This window comes from Gobio gobio (genome assembly GCF_949357685.1).
Source record: "Gobio gobio genome assembly, chromosome: 19".
Taxonomy (NCBI): Eukaryota; Metazoa; Chordata; class Actinopteri; order Cypriniformes; family Gobionidae; genus Gobio; species Gobio gobio.
The window spans coordinates 33,674,844-33,690,575 of NC_137112.1; the positions used below are offsets into that span (position 1 = coordinate 33,674,844).

Here is a 15,732-nt window from a genome sequence, read left to right on the forward strand (position 1 = left end):
TAGGATGCTATCACGTCTGGCAGCCGTGGTGGCTCCTATAGGCGTTTAACCGGCATTCTTGGAGAGCCAGTATGAGGACAAGGATCCGGAATGTATGCGAGCGATGCATGAGAGCAGCAGGTGCGGCGTCTCCCACAGTATTCTGGAGAACCGTTCCTCTGACATCTGTGTGTGGGTTGGTTTCCTACTGGTTCAGAATGTCATAGTGGAGTGATCATCTATACAATGGCTCACTGAGGACACTGTATGCATGACAACAGCATTTACATTACAGTACCTTTAAAAGAATGTCAACAACAATTGAACAAGGGGTTTGTTTGCTTGCTTGTTTGGGATTGTATCTTTGCATTTGTTAATTAGCTTTGTAAGATTGGGGCAATCGGAGAAATGTAAATTGCAAAAAGCAGAAGCCGCAAAAATATTTCTGATTACAGTAAATGATCCTATATGTTAATTGTTAATTTAATCCATATGACAGGGTTCCTCAAGTCCGATCCTCAGGGGCCACTGCCCTGCAGATTTTAGTTCCAACCATATTCAAACACACCTGAATAAGCTAATGAATGTCTTCAGAGAAAATTGCAGATTAGACTGAACTAAACCTGCAGGACAGTGGCCCTTAAGGGCCGGATTTATGGAACCCTGCCGTACACGTTCTTGTAGATAGGCTTATGGTTTGAGAATGGTGTCACCAATAGGGGGCAGCAGGATCTCATAAAAACACAGACCTGTATAGGCCAAAAAGTCTGAGATCGATAGCAAAGATTGCAAATTATATTATTAGTATAACAATTTGAGTGTAAAGTTAAAAAAAATAAATAAATATATATATATATATAAATGCATACCAGAATGTCTGACTCTGCATATTTGTTTTCTTACCCTTTTGCTTTAACAGAAGTATTTGAAGTGCATCAAAGTTTGATCATGTTCCCCAGAATGATTTGAGAAGATCTGAAAAGCATTTGAACTTCAAACATCTGACAAAAAAGTTCACATGATATCAGTCTCACATATGCTTATTTGATTAGTGAGCTAGAAATATTGCAGAAACTGAACATTTTATTTCTTAAACATTTCTTTGTTTGAAACTTTTATTGTTTATTTCCAAGTTTGAAGTACATTTTTATTTTTTCTGGTCTCAACTTACCTTGTTTACACCTTTATGATGTAATTTCATCACTTGCTACATACTATGTGTACATGCCTATAACAGGGAGAGTTAATATAGCCTTAGTCAAGTGTCTACAAGAGGTGTGACGCTGTGAAATCACACACGCGCACACACACACATAGGTATGTGCAAGACGCGCCCAGGTTCATTTCACAGTACGGATTGTTACCGGTGCTCATTCAGAGTCAGAGTGCAGGGTGGAGTTAGACATCTCATGGAAATCAACTGATTTTTTTTTACCGGGTGCACTTATACTTTAAGAGGAATCAGAGTTTTACAACATGTAAGTACTTTTATATGATAAAGACTGTTTATCACACAAGCTCAGGTAAAAGCTCTCCAGCACAGTTCTCTTACATTCTATTTCTATTTTTACTGGTTTAAAGAATGTTCCCATTCTTGTGATCTGTTAGTTTATAATGTAAGTAATATTCAAGTAATATTTTCTTTTTTGGGGGTTGTTTAATGTGCTTTACCTGGTTTTTATAAACATGGGTTTGATTTTTCTTTTACCAATATTCACACTTTTTTTAAATTAAGCTGTTATCGGTTCTTTAATATCGAGTATTAGATTATTAGGGTTAGAATAAGTTGACATGTACTTGCAGAGTTATTTATAGTCACTGTTGGGGGATATTAAAAAGACAGTCAACTAATACTCTACACTCTAAAAAAAAGGTTCTATATGGCACCAAAATGGTTCTTGGCTCGTAATCATCGGGGAACCTTTTTTAGTGCTATATAGCACCAATTTTGGTGCTTCAGTGGTTCTTCAGCGGTTCTTCAGAGGTGCTATATAGCACCTTAGTCAAAGAACCAGTGAAGAACCACTGAAGCACCAAAATTGGTGCTATATAGCACTAAAAAAGGTTCCCCGATGATTACAAGCCAAGACCCATTTTTGGTGCCATATAGAACCTTTTTTTTTTAGAGTGTAATGAGAGTTGGTTGACATGTAGGACATTACTTATAGTTAACAGAATGTCTAAAGAGGACCATCAAAATAAAGTGTTGATTCTCAATGTTATTGGACATTTGAAAATCAAAATATGAAGAAAAAAATTCAGTAGGCACAAAAAAGTAGCCTGTCTTAATGGGTTATTTAATGATGTTGGTTAGGATTTAATGTTTCATCCATTGCTGGTAGAACAGTTTAACATGAATTAACATAAAATAATTACCATATTGACATGTTTATTTCTTTGTTATGTCGCTTTAAAGATTGTGATGTCATGAATGACAGATCCGGTTATACTATTAGTGACTTAGAGAGTGAGTCAGAGTCATCTGCAGTTTCACAGTAATAAAGCCACAGCTGCAAAGCACTGTCTCTGTAATCCGACAGCTGACTGATTCTTACATCTAACATCTTTTAATCATTGACTAACTGTAGCGATTCACAGTTTACTCAGGACATTGTCGTCATGACGTAAAATAACATTTTGACATACTAACAGGAAGCTGGTGAGACTCTCACCGCAGAACATATGTGTCACAAGCTGGTAGTGGTCTGAACTTTGACACTGTGATTTTAGATGTTGGGAAATGCTGTAAAGAATGTTGTGTTGTTGTTTTATCAGAAGGTTATAATATAATATGTAGCTTTTCATTTCTTAAACAACCATGTAGGAAAATAGTCTTTATATTCCAGGATGACAATGTCAAGATTTCATCAGGCTCAAAATGTGAAAGAATGGTTGGGAGAGATTATGAAGAATTCATGATTCATGACAAGAGATCATGATTTTCACACATGAATTGGCACCTCTCAGTCCAGACCTTAAATTCATTGAAAGTCTTTGGGATGTGCTGGAGGAGACTTTACAGAGTGATGGACTCTTGCATAGTCAATACAAGATCTTGACCAAAAAATTATGCTCTCACAACACTTATTTCCATCCAATTTATGGTCAAGATCTTGTATTGACAATGCAAGAGTAGAGCACTCTGTAGTTTGAGCCTGATGCATCTTTACAGTGACATTGTCATCCTGGAATATGGCCATGATGTTTCTTCCTATATAGTTGTTTTATAAATTAAAAGCTACACACTCCATCAACTAGGGTTAGAAGAACTGTTGGCAAACATATAACATGCTAGCAACATAATAATCACTGCAATAATGATCCAGTCATGAACTCTTAAGCATTTGCCTATTTAAATCCAAATAACTTCCCTCTTTTTTTGGCCGGGTAGTGTATATATATATATATATATATATATATATATATATATATATATATATATATATATATATATATATATATATATATATATATATATATATATATATATATATATATATATATATATATATATATATATATATATATATATATATATATATACAATGCAGTTTTTATTTTATTTTATGCATAACACTCATCGTAGTCTTGTTAGCACATGCTAATTAGTCATTATCTTTTCCTGTAGCTAAAACAGCATGACACTAGCATTACAAAGTCATAGTTATAAAAGCATCTGCCAAACGCATGCATGTAAATGTAAGTAATGTGCAAACCAGTGTGTAGCTAATCACAATTACTTTTAACTTCCTTTAAATAGTCTGATAAAGTGTTGTAGTGAATCCTGGTAAATTAATTACAAGTTAACCTCTTCTGTTGCGAGCATTCCAGTGTTGTAATCTAAGCACAGCACGTCCTTGTTCCTCCTGGAAAATGGACATTTTTCAGATACAGGAAGAAGAGTACTTACTTGAATGCCCTCTTAGTTAAAGCTCCCCCTAAGCTCCTGCTGACGGCGCATTGCCGAGAGGCGTAGTTAGACTGTGATTTTTAGTGGCCTTGTGAAAACTATTGTTTGCCAGAACAGTCTCCTGGAATCCACTCTGACCCCTGTGGCTCTGGGTCAGGAGACCCATCACAGCTGAGGGGCTGAGTGGTTCCACGAGACTAGTTTTAGTTCACTTTGGCTTGAACTGCTAAATTGGTCTCTGGTGAGTGTGCATGAGTGTGTTAAAAGTTGTATTTGCTTTTTAGGAACTCGTGAAGTAAGAGAAAACCAAGGCTTTCACTTCGAAGTCCACTTGACCAGCAGTCATGGAAGGCAAAGAGGAGATCAGTGATACTGACAGTGGTGTTATTCTGCATTCTGGTAGGTTCAGTCTCAGTTACACCGTGGCTATATAATGAAATATTGTATGCTTTATTATGTAGCATGTGGTTGTGATGCTAAAGGGAAATTGTCACCAAAAATGACAATTCTGTCACCATTTACTCACCCTCGTGTCATTCCAAACCTGAATGACTCTCTTCTGTGTAGCTCAATGAAAGGATTAAAATCTTTGGGAATTTGGGGATGTTTTTTTATTATATATGCATTTTCAAATGCATCATTTAGTGGTTGTTTTCACTTCTAAAAAGGAGCATTGTAATGTAGTAGCGGTTGCATCGGAAGTAACCACCACACTATAGCAGGTTTTTAAAAAGCCTTTTTAAACTATAAATACTTTTTTCCTGTGCAGTTGAACGTTTTTCTTTTTTTGTCATTGTTCAGTTATGTCTTTGTGTGCTGTCACATGATTGATTGAAAATGTATGTTAAAGAATTCTGTAGATAAGCTCTCTAGACATGCCAGAGGCGTTTGCCTGCAGTCACCGGATACAGAAGAAATAAATTCTTTGTTGTCACTCATTTAGCCGTTTTCAGTGACTCATTTCCTTCATTTTCATTTTTGATCATATCACAGTTTTTGGTTCCTGAAAGAAAAAATCAGCTTCTGAGATATGCACACGAGCAGACACTGATTAGTTTTTTTTGGAGTTATGATACTATATTCGTGCTGCCAATCATATTCAATATATATATATTAGTAATTCTTCATTTAATTGATTTTCTGTTATTTTGAAGCTGCTCCTCATCAGGCTGTGTTTATGTGTTGTAGGGCCGGACAGCCCCACCACAGTGATGAAGGATGTAAAAACTCATACTCGGGTCATGAAACTAAAGCAGCAAGCTCTGGAGGACAGGCTGAAGATGTGCTTACAGGAGCTCAAGAAACTCTGCATCAGAGAGGCCGTAAGTCACCATTCACACTCACAAACACATGCACATGGACCCACCAAAACACTACTAAAGAGAGATTTTCATATTGGATTTAGGAAATTAGAGGGGACTTCCACTGCACGCTGATAACATCATGTTTTTTAAGTTCAGGAGGTGTGCTGCTAAAACAAACAAAAATTCTTCCTAGCAATAATCCAACACATTCTCACCACGCTAAAGAACATGACAGGATATTTAAAACATAATATGTAATAAAAAATATGGCATTGACTGAGTGAGCAAGTCACGGAAGTTCATCAGAGAGGCTCTCTGGTGTATTAGTCTTCTTGATAAGATGTTAAGTCACAAAAATGCATCATTGTTTCCCGTTGGAGTCACTTGCTGGGGCTTGTCTAGGTGTTCTTCAGTGTCTGATGACACCTTTATGTCACAATAAGTCTGAAGTCACGCCAATGTGTGTATCATCCGTTTTTCAAGGGCTTCACCTTTATTGTGGCTTTTTAAAGAGCTGTGGGCTTGTGGGTTTTGTCTCAAAGAGAATTGTATTTAAACGTATGCTGGCATGGATTTGGAGAAGATAGATGGCAGGTTTAGTTTGGCAGGTAGGGCTCTTGGTAGGCTAGCTTAGGAAAGAACCAAATATTTCAACAACAGGCTTGCATAATGTAGCAGTTAAACTTGTCCCAACTCGTTGGAAAGTTTCACTCTGGAGAAACAGGAATTCTGGTTAAGGCTTGTTCTTTATAACTTGCTTGTGACTTTAAAAAAAACATAATTATTACTACAAATTGCATTGACAAATTACAGATCTGCTTGTCTGCCCCCATAATATTTAAATACCGGTCTTAAAGTCATCAGTTGTAGGGTTACACAGTATATCAGTACTATATTGACTGATATTCATGATTTTATTGTGTATTTAATTCCTCTATTTTTATTTCTACATTTGCCATCATTAAAAGCACTAATAATTGACTACTATTGTTAAATGTAATCTTCAGCAAATTGAATGAATATACGTTTTTCATACTGTGCGATATAATGTTGTGATGCCTAAATTTCTTTTTTTTTTTACTATTTTAGTTCTTATTTAGACAAAATAGTGTAGAATATTAATATCTGCCATTTAGTGGCTGTAAAATAAAAGCAGTATTTTAATACTGGTGCATTCCTAATCAAGTCCCTCTTCTCTTTCAGGAGCTCACAGGACATTTGTCCTCAGACTATCCCCTGTTACCTGGAGAGAAGCCACCTCAAATTCGCAGGCGCATCGGAGCTGCTTTTAAGTTAGATGGGCCAAGCATCCTACATAGAACTGAGGTAAAGACACTTCACTTAATCTTTATTCACAGAAATAATATAGATCTGGATAACATTTGGTTGTTTCCAAGTCATTAGACATACTCTAAAGGGCCAGTATTGTTCCTATAAATATTTTCGAATCATGGCACACAGGACTCTGAGCTGAGCTCTGTGGAGGCTGATCTGGCTCTTCAGCAGCAGATATACATGGCGGCCCAGAGGCTGTGCCACGAGGAACATCTTAGCAAGGCCGTGAAGAGGAGTCGTCTACAGCAGTACCAGCGAGAGGAAAGGAAACTCAAAGATCTTCAGGAAGCCGTCTTCAGGTTGCGACTGGAACACAGCCGATCCTCACCACGCCCTGGCATGATAGCACAGAGAGGTAAGAGATTTATATGAGCACTTTTTTTTTATTTCAGTTTTTGTAATGTGCTTGATTTATCAAAGATTATCTTGTTCTTATATTTATATGTGTTTTGTATCAAGGTGCTTCAGATGATAGCTCATTGTCAGACTCAGCTGTGCTTGATGAGGGTAAGTGAAAACCATGTTGTTGTTTTTTCCAGAAATTGCAGTATGTATAAACTATTAATCATTTTAAATAACTGTATTTATTACATTATTAATTTAAAAAAATAGTATTTAATTTGTAAATGTAAATAAAATATTATAAACAATTAAATATTATATATAATATTTTATATCAATGTAAAAAGTCTATATTAATTTACATATAATATATAAATATATATGTATACAATTTGTATATATAATATTTAATATTTTTAGTGCTGTCAAATGATTAATAGTGATCAATCGCATCCAAAATAAAAGTTTGTGTTTACATAATATATGTTTGTGTACTGTGTATTATTATTATGTATATATAAATACACACACATGCATATACGTATATATATTTGTTTTTAAATGTATATTTATATTAGATTAGATTAGATTAGATTCAACTTTATTGTCATTACACAAGTACAAGTACAAGGCAACGAAATGCAGTTTAGGTCTAACCAGAAGTGCAATAGCAGCAAGTGCAGGATATACAACGGGTGCATAAGTTGCATATATAATATTTATATTTATTTATAAATAATACAAATTATATAAATATATATACAGTATATATACATACAAATATTTCTTAAATGTAATACATGTATGTGTGTGTATTCAAATATACATAATTATTAAACACAGTACACACACATATATTATGTAAACACAAACTTTTCTTTAGGATGCGATTAATTGTTTGACAGCCGTATATTTTATACATAATTATTTTGAAAAATAAATGTTTCTCCATGGTATTAGTCATTTACTCATGTACCATTAATTAATATATGAATCTCTCATCCATGTTTCAGAGGAACTGTCATCCCAGCTTTCTTCAGAGCCTCCCGCTCCTGCTGTAGATTTACACCCTCCACATATAACCATCTCTCATCCTGCTCCTCATACACCTATAGGCCCCTCCTACCGGTCCCTCGAGGCCATTTCCTGTCAAACTCCCCCACAATCCCTGGAGGATTTGCACACATGCCAGAGTCCAATCTTAGAGCATGACCCTGCACCCATTCAAAACTCTCCCTGGGAGGAGACTAGTTTGGACCAGCCCTATCAGAAAAAGAAAAGATCTCACTCTAGTAGCATCAAATCCAGGTATATCTATCTTTTTTATTCTTTGAATATTACAGTGCAAAGCAAGAATTAAATGTGAAAAGCATGTGATCCATGACCTTTTTAAAGCAGTTTTGACTCACCCAGTCATTAAGACACCACATAGTAATTTTTGGGGTGGGTATGACCACACCTCCTCTTCTCTAATGGCCTTTAATTCATCTCAAGGTTGATTTATGGAAGACTTGTATTGTTGTCCGTAGAACAGTCATATTGAAACTCTAGCTGTACGGTTTTGTCTTTGTAATTGTAAAAGTAACTTGTTTTTTTTCCATGCATCTGTAGTCCTGCTGTTACCCCCACGTTGCCTCCTTTGGAGGTTTGTCTTGTGGAGGCGGGGATACCACTGCAAATACCCACCCATGCTGCCCTGAAATACGCACAGTCCTGCAGTGCACCCTCCACTCCAGAGATGCACCTGCGCAGGAGACAATCCCTTGGGTCTGCTCGCTATTTACTGGCAAATCTCTTATATACACTACCCTTCAAAAGTTTGGGGGTGGTACGATTTTTTATTGTTTTTGAAATAAGTTTTTAATGCTCACCAAAGCTGCATTTATGTAATCAAAAATAAACCGTAATATTGTGAATACATTTAAAATAACTGTTTTTTCTATTTTAAAGGAACACTCCACCGTTTTTAGAAATAGGGCTTATTCAACTTCTTTCCTACATTTAGATTTTTTACACTGGGATTTCATGTGTTATATCTCTGCGCCCAAGTAGCAGTGCTTCGCCTGTGCTTCCCCATGCTAAGCTAAGCTAGCGGCGAACCCTGCCAAACTAAAACAATGCATGCACTGAGACAAAATTGCATTTGCCCACATATCTAAATGTAGGAAAGAAGTTGAATAAGCCCTATTTCTAAAAACGGTGGAGTGTTCCTTTAATATATTTTCAAATGTAATTCACTGTGATGGCAAAACTGAATTTTCAGCATAATTACTCTGGTCTTCAGTCACATGATCCTACAGAAATCATAATAATATACTGATTTGCTGCTTAAGAAACATTTTTTGTTATGACCCCAAACTTTGGAACAGTACTATACACCTCAGAAGACACTGATATTATGGCCATCTCAAATCTTGACAAATCTATTAATTTCTCATTTCCACATTTTTACAGATATCCTAACACTGAACCTAATCCTTATGATCCCGAGCGGGAGCGTGGGCGCTCAAGGGGCCCCAGGAGACGGTTGACAGACTTTGTGGTGACACCATCAGAATACTCCCCCATAAGATTGAATGTCGGAAACCCTGTGTACTACTCTAGTTCTGAGGACAGCAACTCCGAGCACTCAGTGCAGTCCTACGCCAGCGCGCCCTGCCAGGAGCACCCAGGGGAACATCCATGGCCCTACCAACTTCAGTACGGATATCATTATTCCAGCCTTGCCGATACCCATGTACCACAAAGATGCTCCCCTACCCACTTCTATAAGAACCCTCAGTACCAGTCCTCGCCTAGTTTTTCCAGAGGGTATGTGGAGGACGGATGGGGTCAGCCTTTAGAAATGGACAGCGGAAGGTCGTACATAAGCCACCAGGCCCCTTCGCCTGTTTATTCTTCTAATGGTCACTATGAGTACTGCTACACTGAGGCTTTGCCTTCCCAGCAACGAAGTTGCAGGTTGTTACCCGCCCACGTGAAACTGTCACGGGCTCCTTCGCTAAGAGAGTATCCTCACCACCCTAGTAGGGGTCTGCCACGGCAGGTGGTGTCGGAGGAACTGAAATCATGGCATCAGCGCAGCCAATTCGGACCCCCTCGACCTCACTCACTGGAGCGGAACAGGCAGGGTGCACTCCGCGTCCGAAATGCACCTGGGCAAGAGTCCCCGCTTTCGCTTTCCCAGCACTACAGTTTCCAGGAACAACAGGTAAATAGTCGTTCCTCGCAGTCACTCAGAATAAATGGGCGGAATATGTATTGACCTGCAAAGACAAAGGGAAAAAATCCCCAAATATGTAACTATCTTGGTAGAATACTACTAAATCGCATTACCATCGTGTATCATTCTGTTGGGAGAGGAATTTCCAGAAAAGGCAGATCAGTTACGCACTGTCCAGGCCTGTCTGAGGAACTGGGGAAGGTTCTCTTGATGCTCTGCTGCGTCAATGTGAGATCACTACTGGATCTAGGTGTGGTGTTCAGCTGTGAAAGAGCTTTTGATTGAAATTAGTTTAGGGAATGGCACAATAGCAAACCGCACACAAATCATAATTGTCATTTTCTTGTTTAGACATTAGAACACTATGCTATAAATCAGCACACACGACTGTTCAAACATTTGGCTCGGGAAGGTTTTTTGTTATGCTCACTAAGGCTGCATTTATTTGATCAAAAATACAGTTAAAACAGTGATAATGTGAAATATTATACAATTTAAAAGAACTGTTCTCTATTTTAATCTAATTTAAAGCTGAATTTTCAGCAGTCGTGACTCCAGTCTTCAGTGTCACGTGATCCTTTAGAAATCATTCTAATATGCTGATTTGCCGACATTGCTTACTATATTATCTATGTTGAAAACATTTAGGCTGCTTAATATTTTTGTTGAAACCGTGATTTTATTTCCAGGATTCTTTGATGGGTAGAAATTCTCTTTGATATTGAAATGTTTTGTAACATCATAAATGTCTTTACTGTCTCTTTTGATCAATTGAATGCATCCTCACTGAATAAAGCTATTAATTTCTTCTTCTTCTAAAAAAAAAAAGTATTTTAACTATAGTGCATGTGAGTATGAGGAGTGTCTGTGTTCTCGCTCATTCAAATAACACTCTGATACCGCTCCATTTTGAGTATGACATATTAATAAATAAACATTTGCATGTCGACACAAAAACCACAGTAGGTTTTATAATGCTAGTAGACTATTAGCAGTCAAAATTACATTTTGAATCATTGTTGGAAAGATTAAATAAAAATACAAATGCTCAATTAAAATTTATGACAGCATGAATGACTTCAGATTTCCTGTGTAATTAAACAAATAGATGCTTCTGTCACACAAGGAAGTAAAATCTAATGGTGGGTAGCATATCACTCTCTCCTCTCAGATGGGTAGACTATCAGGTTTCCCACGCTCATGGATAAACTGGAAATATCAGGGAATTTTGAAATTGTGCTTTCCAGGACATGTCATGGGAGTTAAGTTAACAGAATCTTAAACAGTCATGGAAATCTTTATAGTGAATATGTGTTGTAGTTATGCTCTACTCTGAACTATGTAATTGGTTCGACATTGCTCTGGTTAGACAAATCTATGTGAAATCCTAAAAATTGTATCCAATAATTGCAAACAACTGGAAAGGTCATGGAAGTCGTGGCATGGGAACAATGATCTGTTCAAAATCTAAAATAATTGTATCATCGTACTAATGCAGTACTCTCACAACTGTAGAGAAATCGCGCAACCATGGTTTCACTTAATACATGGTATAAAAAGACGCATTTTCAACTTTACAGTAGAGAGGTAACTGGATTGTCAAATGGAGCATTTTTTGGAGTGGAAACCCCAGAGTGAACTTAAAGGGATAGTTCTCCCAAAAATGAAAATTATCCCATAATTTACTCACCCTCAACCCATCCTAGGTGTATATGACATTCTTCTTTCAGACGAATACAATCAGAGTTATATTAAAAAATGTCCTGGCTAATCCAAGAATTATAATGGCAGTGAATAGCAGCCCAAGATTTGAAGCCCAAAAAGTGTATCCATCCATTATAAAAGTAATCCATACGGCTCCTGGGGGTTAATAAAGGCCTTGTGAAGTGAATTGATGGGTTTATGTAAGAATAATATCCATATTTAAAACTTTATAAAGTAAAATATGTAACTGCCAATGGACCGCCTTCCGTATTCAACATGCTTAGAAAGTATAACGCCTCGCGCAGCTCAAAACGCTAAGTCCGACGTCATCGATGCTCAAGTCATGGTTTTTTCATAAGTTGAATACAGAAGGTGGTCCGCTGGAAGCTAGCTAATTTACTTTATGTACGTGTTAAATATGGATATTTTTCTTACAAAAACCCAACGATTCGCTTCAGAAGGCCTTAATTAACTCCTCGGAGCCGCGTGGAGTACTTTTATAATGGATGGATACACTTTTTGGGCTTAATTTGTTTGGCTGCCATTCACAGCCATTATAATGCTAGGAAGAGCCAGGACATTTTTTAATATTGTATTCGTCTAAAAAAAAGAAAGTCATATACACCTAGGATGGCTTGAGGGTGATTAAATCATGGGGTCATTTTAATTTTTGGGTGAACTATCCCTTTAAAGCAGGTGCGATTACACTCTTACACTTACATACTCTGCTGTAAGTGCAACAAATACTTTATCAGATTAATCATTTGCTTACTTTGAGTTTACTTGTATTGACACACAGGTTTTCATTCCACTCAAAGCTTTTTCCCATTCCCTACGGTCATGAACTTTCCCATTGACACAACAATCTTGTGGGAAAACATGCAGTCAAGGTTGTTCTGCTGTTTATTTCCATTCAAGCTTATGGTAGCTGTGTGTGAACTTGATATGTAGGTGAGCATTCCATTCCTCAGGGACAAAAGCTTGATTGGATGGAAGGAAATGGTGATAGTGGCCCAGCCCATTACCTCCTTTATTTGTGTCAGATAAGCTGTTTGGCCAATGCACCTCTATTCCAACTTTAGTATCCCCTCAAGCAACATTTTAATAGCTGAAAAAGTCTTTGTTAGCTTGTTTTTCTCCCCCCAATTGCTAAGCATTGAATTTGATCGTACATAAAGATGGCAATAATACACCATTACACCTTGAGCATGCTGTGGTTTCGCTCATCAAACCACAGTCCATTGTTAAGGATAATTCCCAAAGACCTGATAATGTTCACTCTAATCCATTACTAATTGTAGTACTTGTGAAGTGAAGTTCTCTATTACCATAAAAAGTCACAAAGAGACTGAATTCAGAAGACTGTTAGTCATTTAAACCACTAGTTTTGCTTCATGACCCAAATTTGATGCCTCAAAACAGTATCAAAATTACACTAAAAAAGCATAAAATGAAATAAAATATAAGAACCGTATAGGCCAAGCAATATGAAAAATAACACGACAGACTGAATAGTAAAAGATTTACATACGTAACAGACTTTTTTATATAGGCCTATATTTGATATAAGCCAAGTATGGCAACCCATACTCTTTAACCCATCCAAGTTAGTGAACACACATTAGTGAACACGCACACACACTGCAAACCGTAGACACACACACCTGGGGAGCAATTGGGGGTTAGCTCTATTGAGAATCGAACCTGCGACCTTCGGTCCGACTCTCTAACCATTAAGCCACGATTGCCCCTAAATCATTGTATTAGACCTATTGAAAGGTTTATTTTGCTGTCAGAACTATGCAAGGTTATATTGTTAGTTGCATTTTTCTTGGATTTAATATTGTTTTCCCCTCCCAACTGATGTCTGAAAAACATTTTTGAATTGCGACACATCATTTGAGAATCACCGATTTAAATCAATCCCAACCACAAACTGTTTTTCGAACAAGAATGTGGGTGCCAGTGTTATTTTGGTGGGAGTCAGGTAATTTACACTACAGTGAAAAATGTGCAATCAGAGACCTGGAGAATGTAGGGCACGTGTACCAACAAGTCAGGGAAAAAATGATCGAAAATTCCCTGTTGAATAAATTGAAGTTGGAAAACGAATGCCTTCAAGACACAAGTAAAACGAGGAACCTTTAGTTGTGCAATGACACATATTCACTCTTTTTGAAATTTACCACAAACCACAGGAATCCAAAACCACCAACTTTCAGATGCATGATGGTTAATTTAGTAATTTGGTCTTGGGATCGTCCTTTTGATGTTATATATTGTTTGTGGGAGTATCAGCACTGCCTGAGACGCACATTTGCTTCATTCCTATATCATGTCATGCAATGATTTACAGAGTCATGTGTTTCAAATGTAGAGGCAGCTGGGGTTGTCCTATAAATATCGTATTATCCAAGGAACATTGATAATAATAATACACTTTTTGGTTTCCCCTGTCCTGTTAATCTCTGCTTTAACAAAATTCTGCACGTACAATCTTAAACATTTCATAATGGCCTCGTTCAAGAATACACAATGAGCTCCAGCTGTTGTTTAACCCAGGCCAGATTTCTGACACACCTTCAGTCAACACCACAGAGCTGCTGATTGTGCAGTTACACCCTAGTTTCATTTACTATTAAGACTACATGCAGTCAAGGGTTACTAGAATGTTAAACCAATGCAAACAGATTTCCCTATGGACTGACCTCTTTTCTTTTTTCTTTTGCTCCTCTAGGTATCCCAGAAACGGGTCAATCTGAGGACTCCAGATAGGTTGTTGTACGAGGATGACTCTGAGGTTGCCAGCCAGGTGTGAAACCATGGACACCTTTCTGACAAGAGTCATATTTATTAAATAATTTATTGAGATGATGGACTAAAGTATAGACTTTTTTTTAACATTGATTAAAACACACACACACACACACACACACACACACACACACACACACACACACACACACACACACACACACACACACACACACACAGAGAGAGAGATAGGGGTATGTCTAGAAATGCACTACTTTCTATGAAATGCCTTGTCTCAAAATATATGACAATGAGTTTTACTGTGAAAGACAATTTAAAAAAAAAAATTATAGATGTTTTAATAGAATAACATACTTGTGGATTTTTTGTACAATTAAATAAAATCTAATTTGTTACTAAGTGTATTTTTATGTTTCTTGGTTAGTGTATGCTAATACTAAGATTAATAAAGTTTGTGATTTAAAATGTATTATGTTTGTACACGATGCAATCATTCTTCGTTCTGATTAAATAATTAGGCCTTCTGTTTGGTATGTTAGACTTTTGTAAAGGTTGCTCTAAAAGCAAATGTAAACTTCCAGGTTGGTAAATGCTGCTTAGTGTAATAAAACATCAACTATGTAATTTATGTTGCGTTCCAGGCAAACTGTAACCCGTGTTTTTCCAAACTTCTACCCGTGAAAGTGGACTGGAACGGCAGTCAAACCCGTGAACTGAACTCGTACTAGATCGATGTGCTCCCAGTTACGAGCTCTGACGTCTCATAGCCCGCGAAACGACAATGGCAGCCCCTATGGATGCAGTATTTATGAAACAAATATACAAATAAAGTAAAATAAAAGGTATAACAGCTTCTCTTGCCGTATGCGCCGTTTCTTCTCCTCTGTTTCCCTCAAATAAGCCAGGAGTAAGCACCTTTTGCTAAATAAATGATTGTGAATGAGCATAAGCCCCGTAGGGTCCGCCATGCTTTGTACATCTACCATACATCTAGCTACCGCTATTCGGGCTGGAACACTACAAAGTCGTGAGTCCGTGGTTTGAAGTTGTAACTTACACGGGCTCAACAACCTGCCTGAAACACATTAGTAAACCACCTCACCATGATTTTGGTGACAGGATCACAGCGACACTCTTTAAAATCATGAACAAGAGGGCAA

General features: G+C 37.2%; 1 protein-coding gene across 1 annotated transcript; it reads left to right on the forward strand.

The window, feature by feature from the left end:
• The first annotated feature begins 1,326 nt into the window (after positions 1 to 1,326).
• Positions 1,327 to 15,040, forward strand: inavab (innate immunity activator b). The gene is made up of 10 exons (XM_079844217.1): positions 1,327 to 1,457; positions 4,174 to 4,288; positions 5,078 to 5,211; positions 6,397 to 6,519; positions 6,655 to 6,883; positions 6,988 to 7,035; positions 7,884 to 8,178; positions 8,482 to 8,637; positions 9,325 to 10,081; positions 14,535 to 15,040. Exons 2-10 carry the CDS (start codon positions 4,234 to 4,236, stop codon positions 14,613 to 14,615), a joined length of 1,878 nt encoding a protein of 625 aa, XP_079700343.1. The 5' UTR covers positions 1,327 to 1,457; positions 4,174 to 4,233; the 3' UTR covers positions 14,616 to 15,040.
• The last annotated feature ends 692 nt before the right edge of the window (positions 15,041 to 15,732 follow it).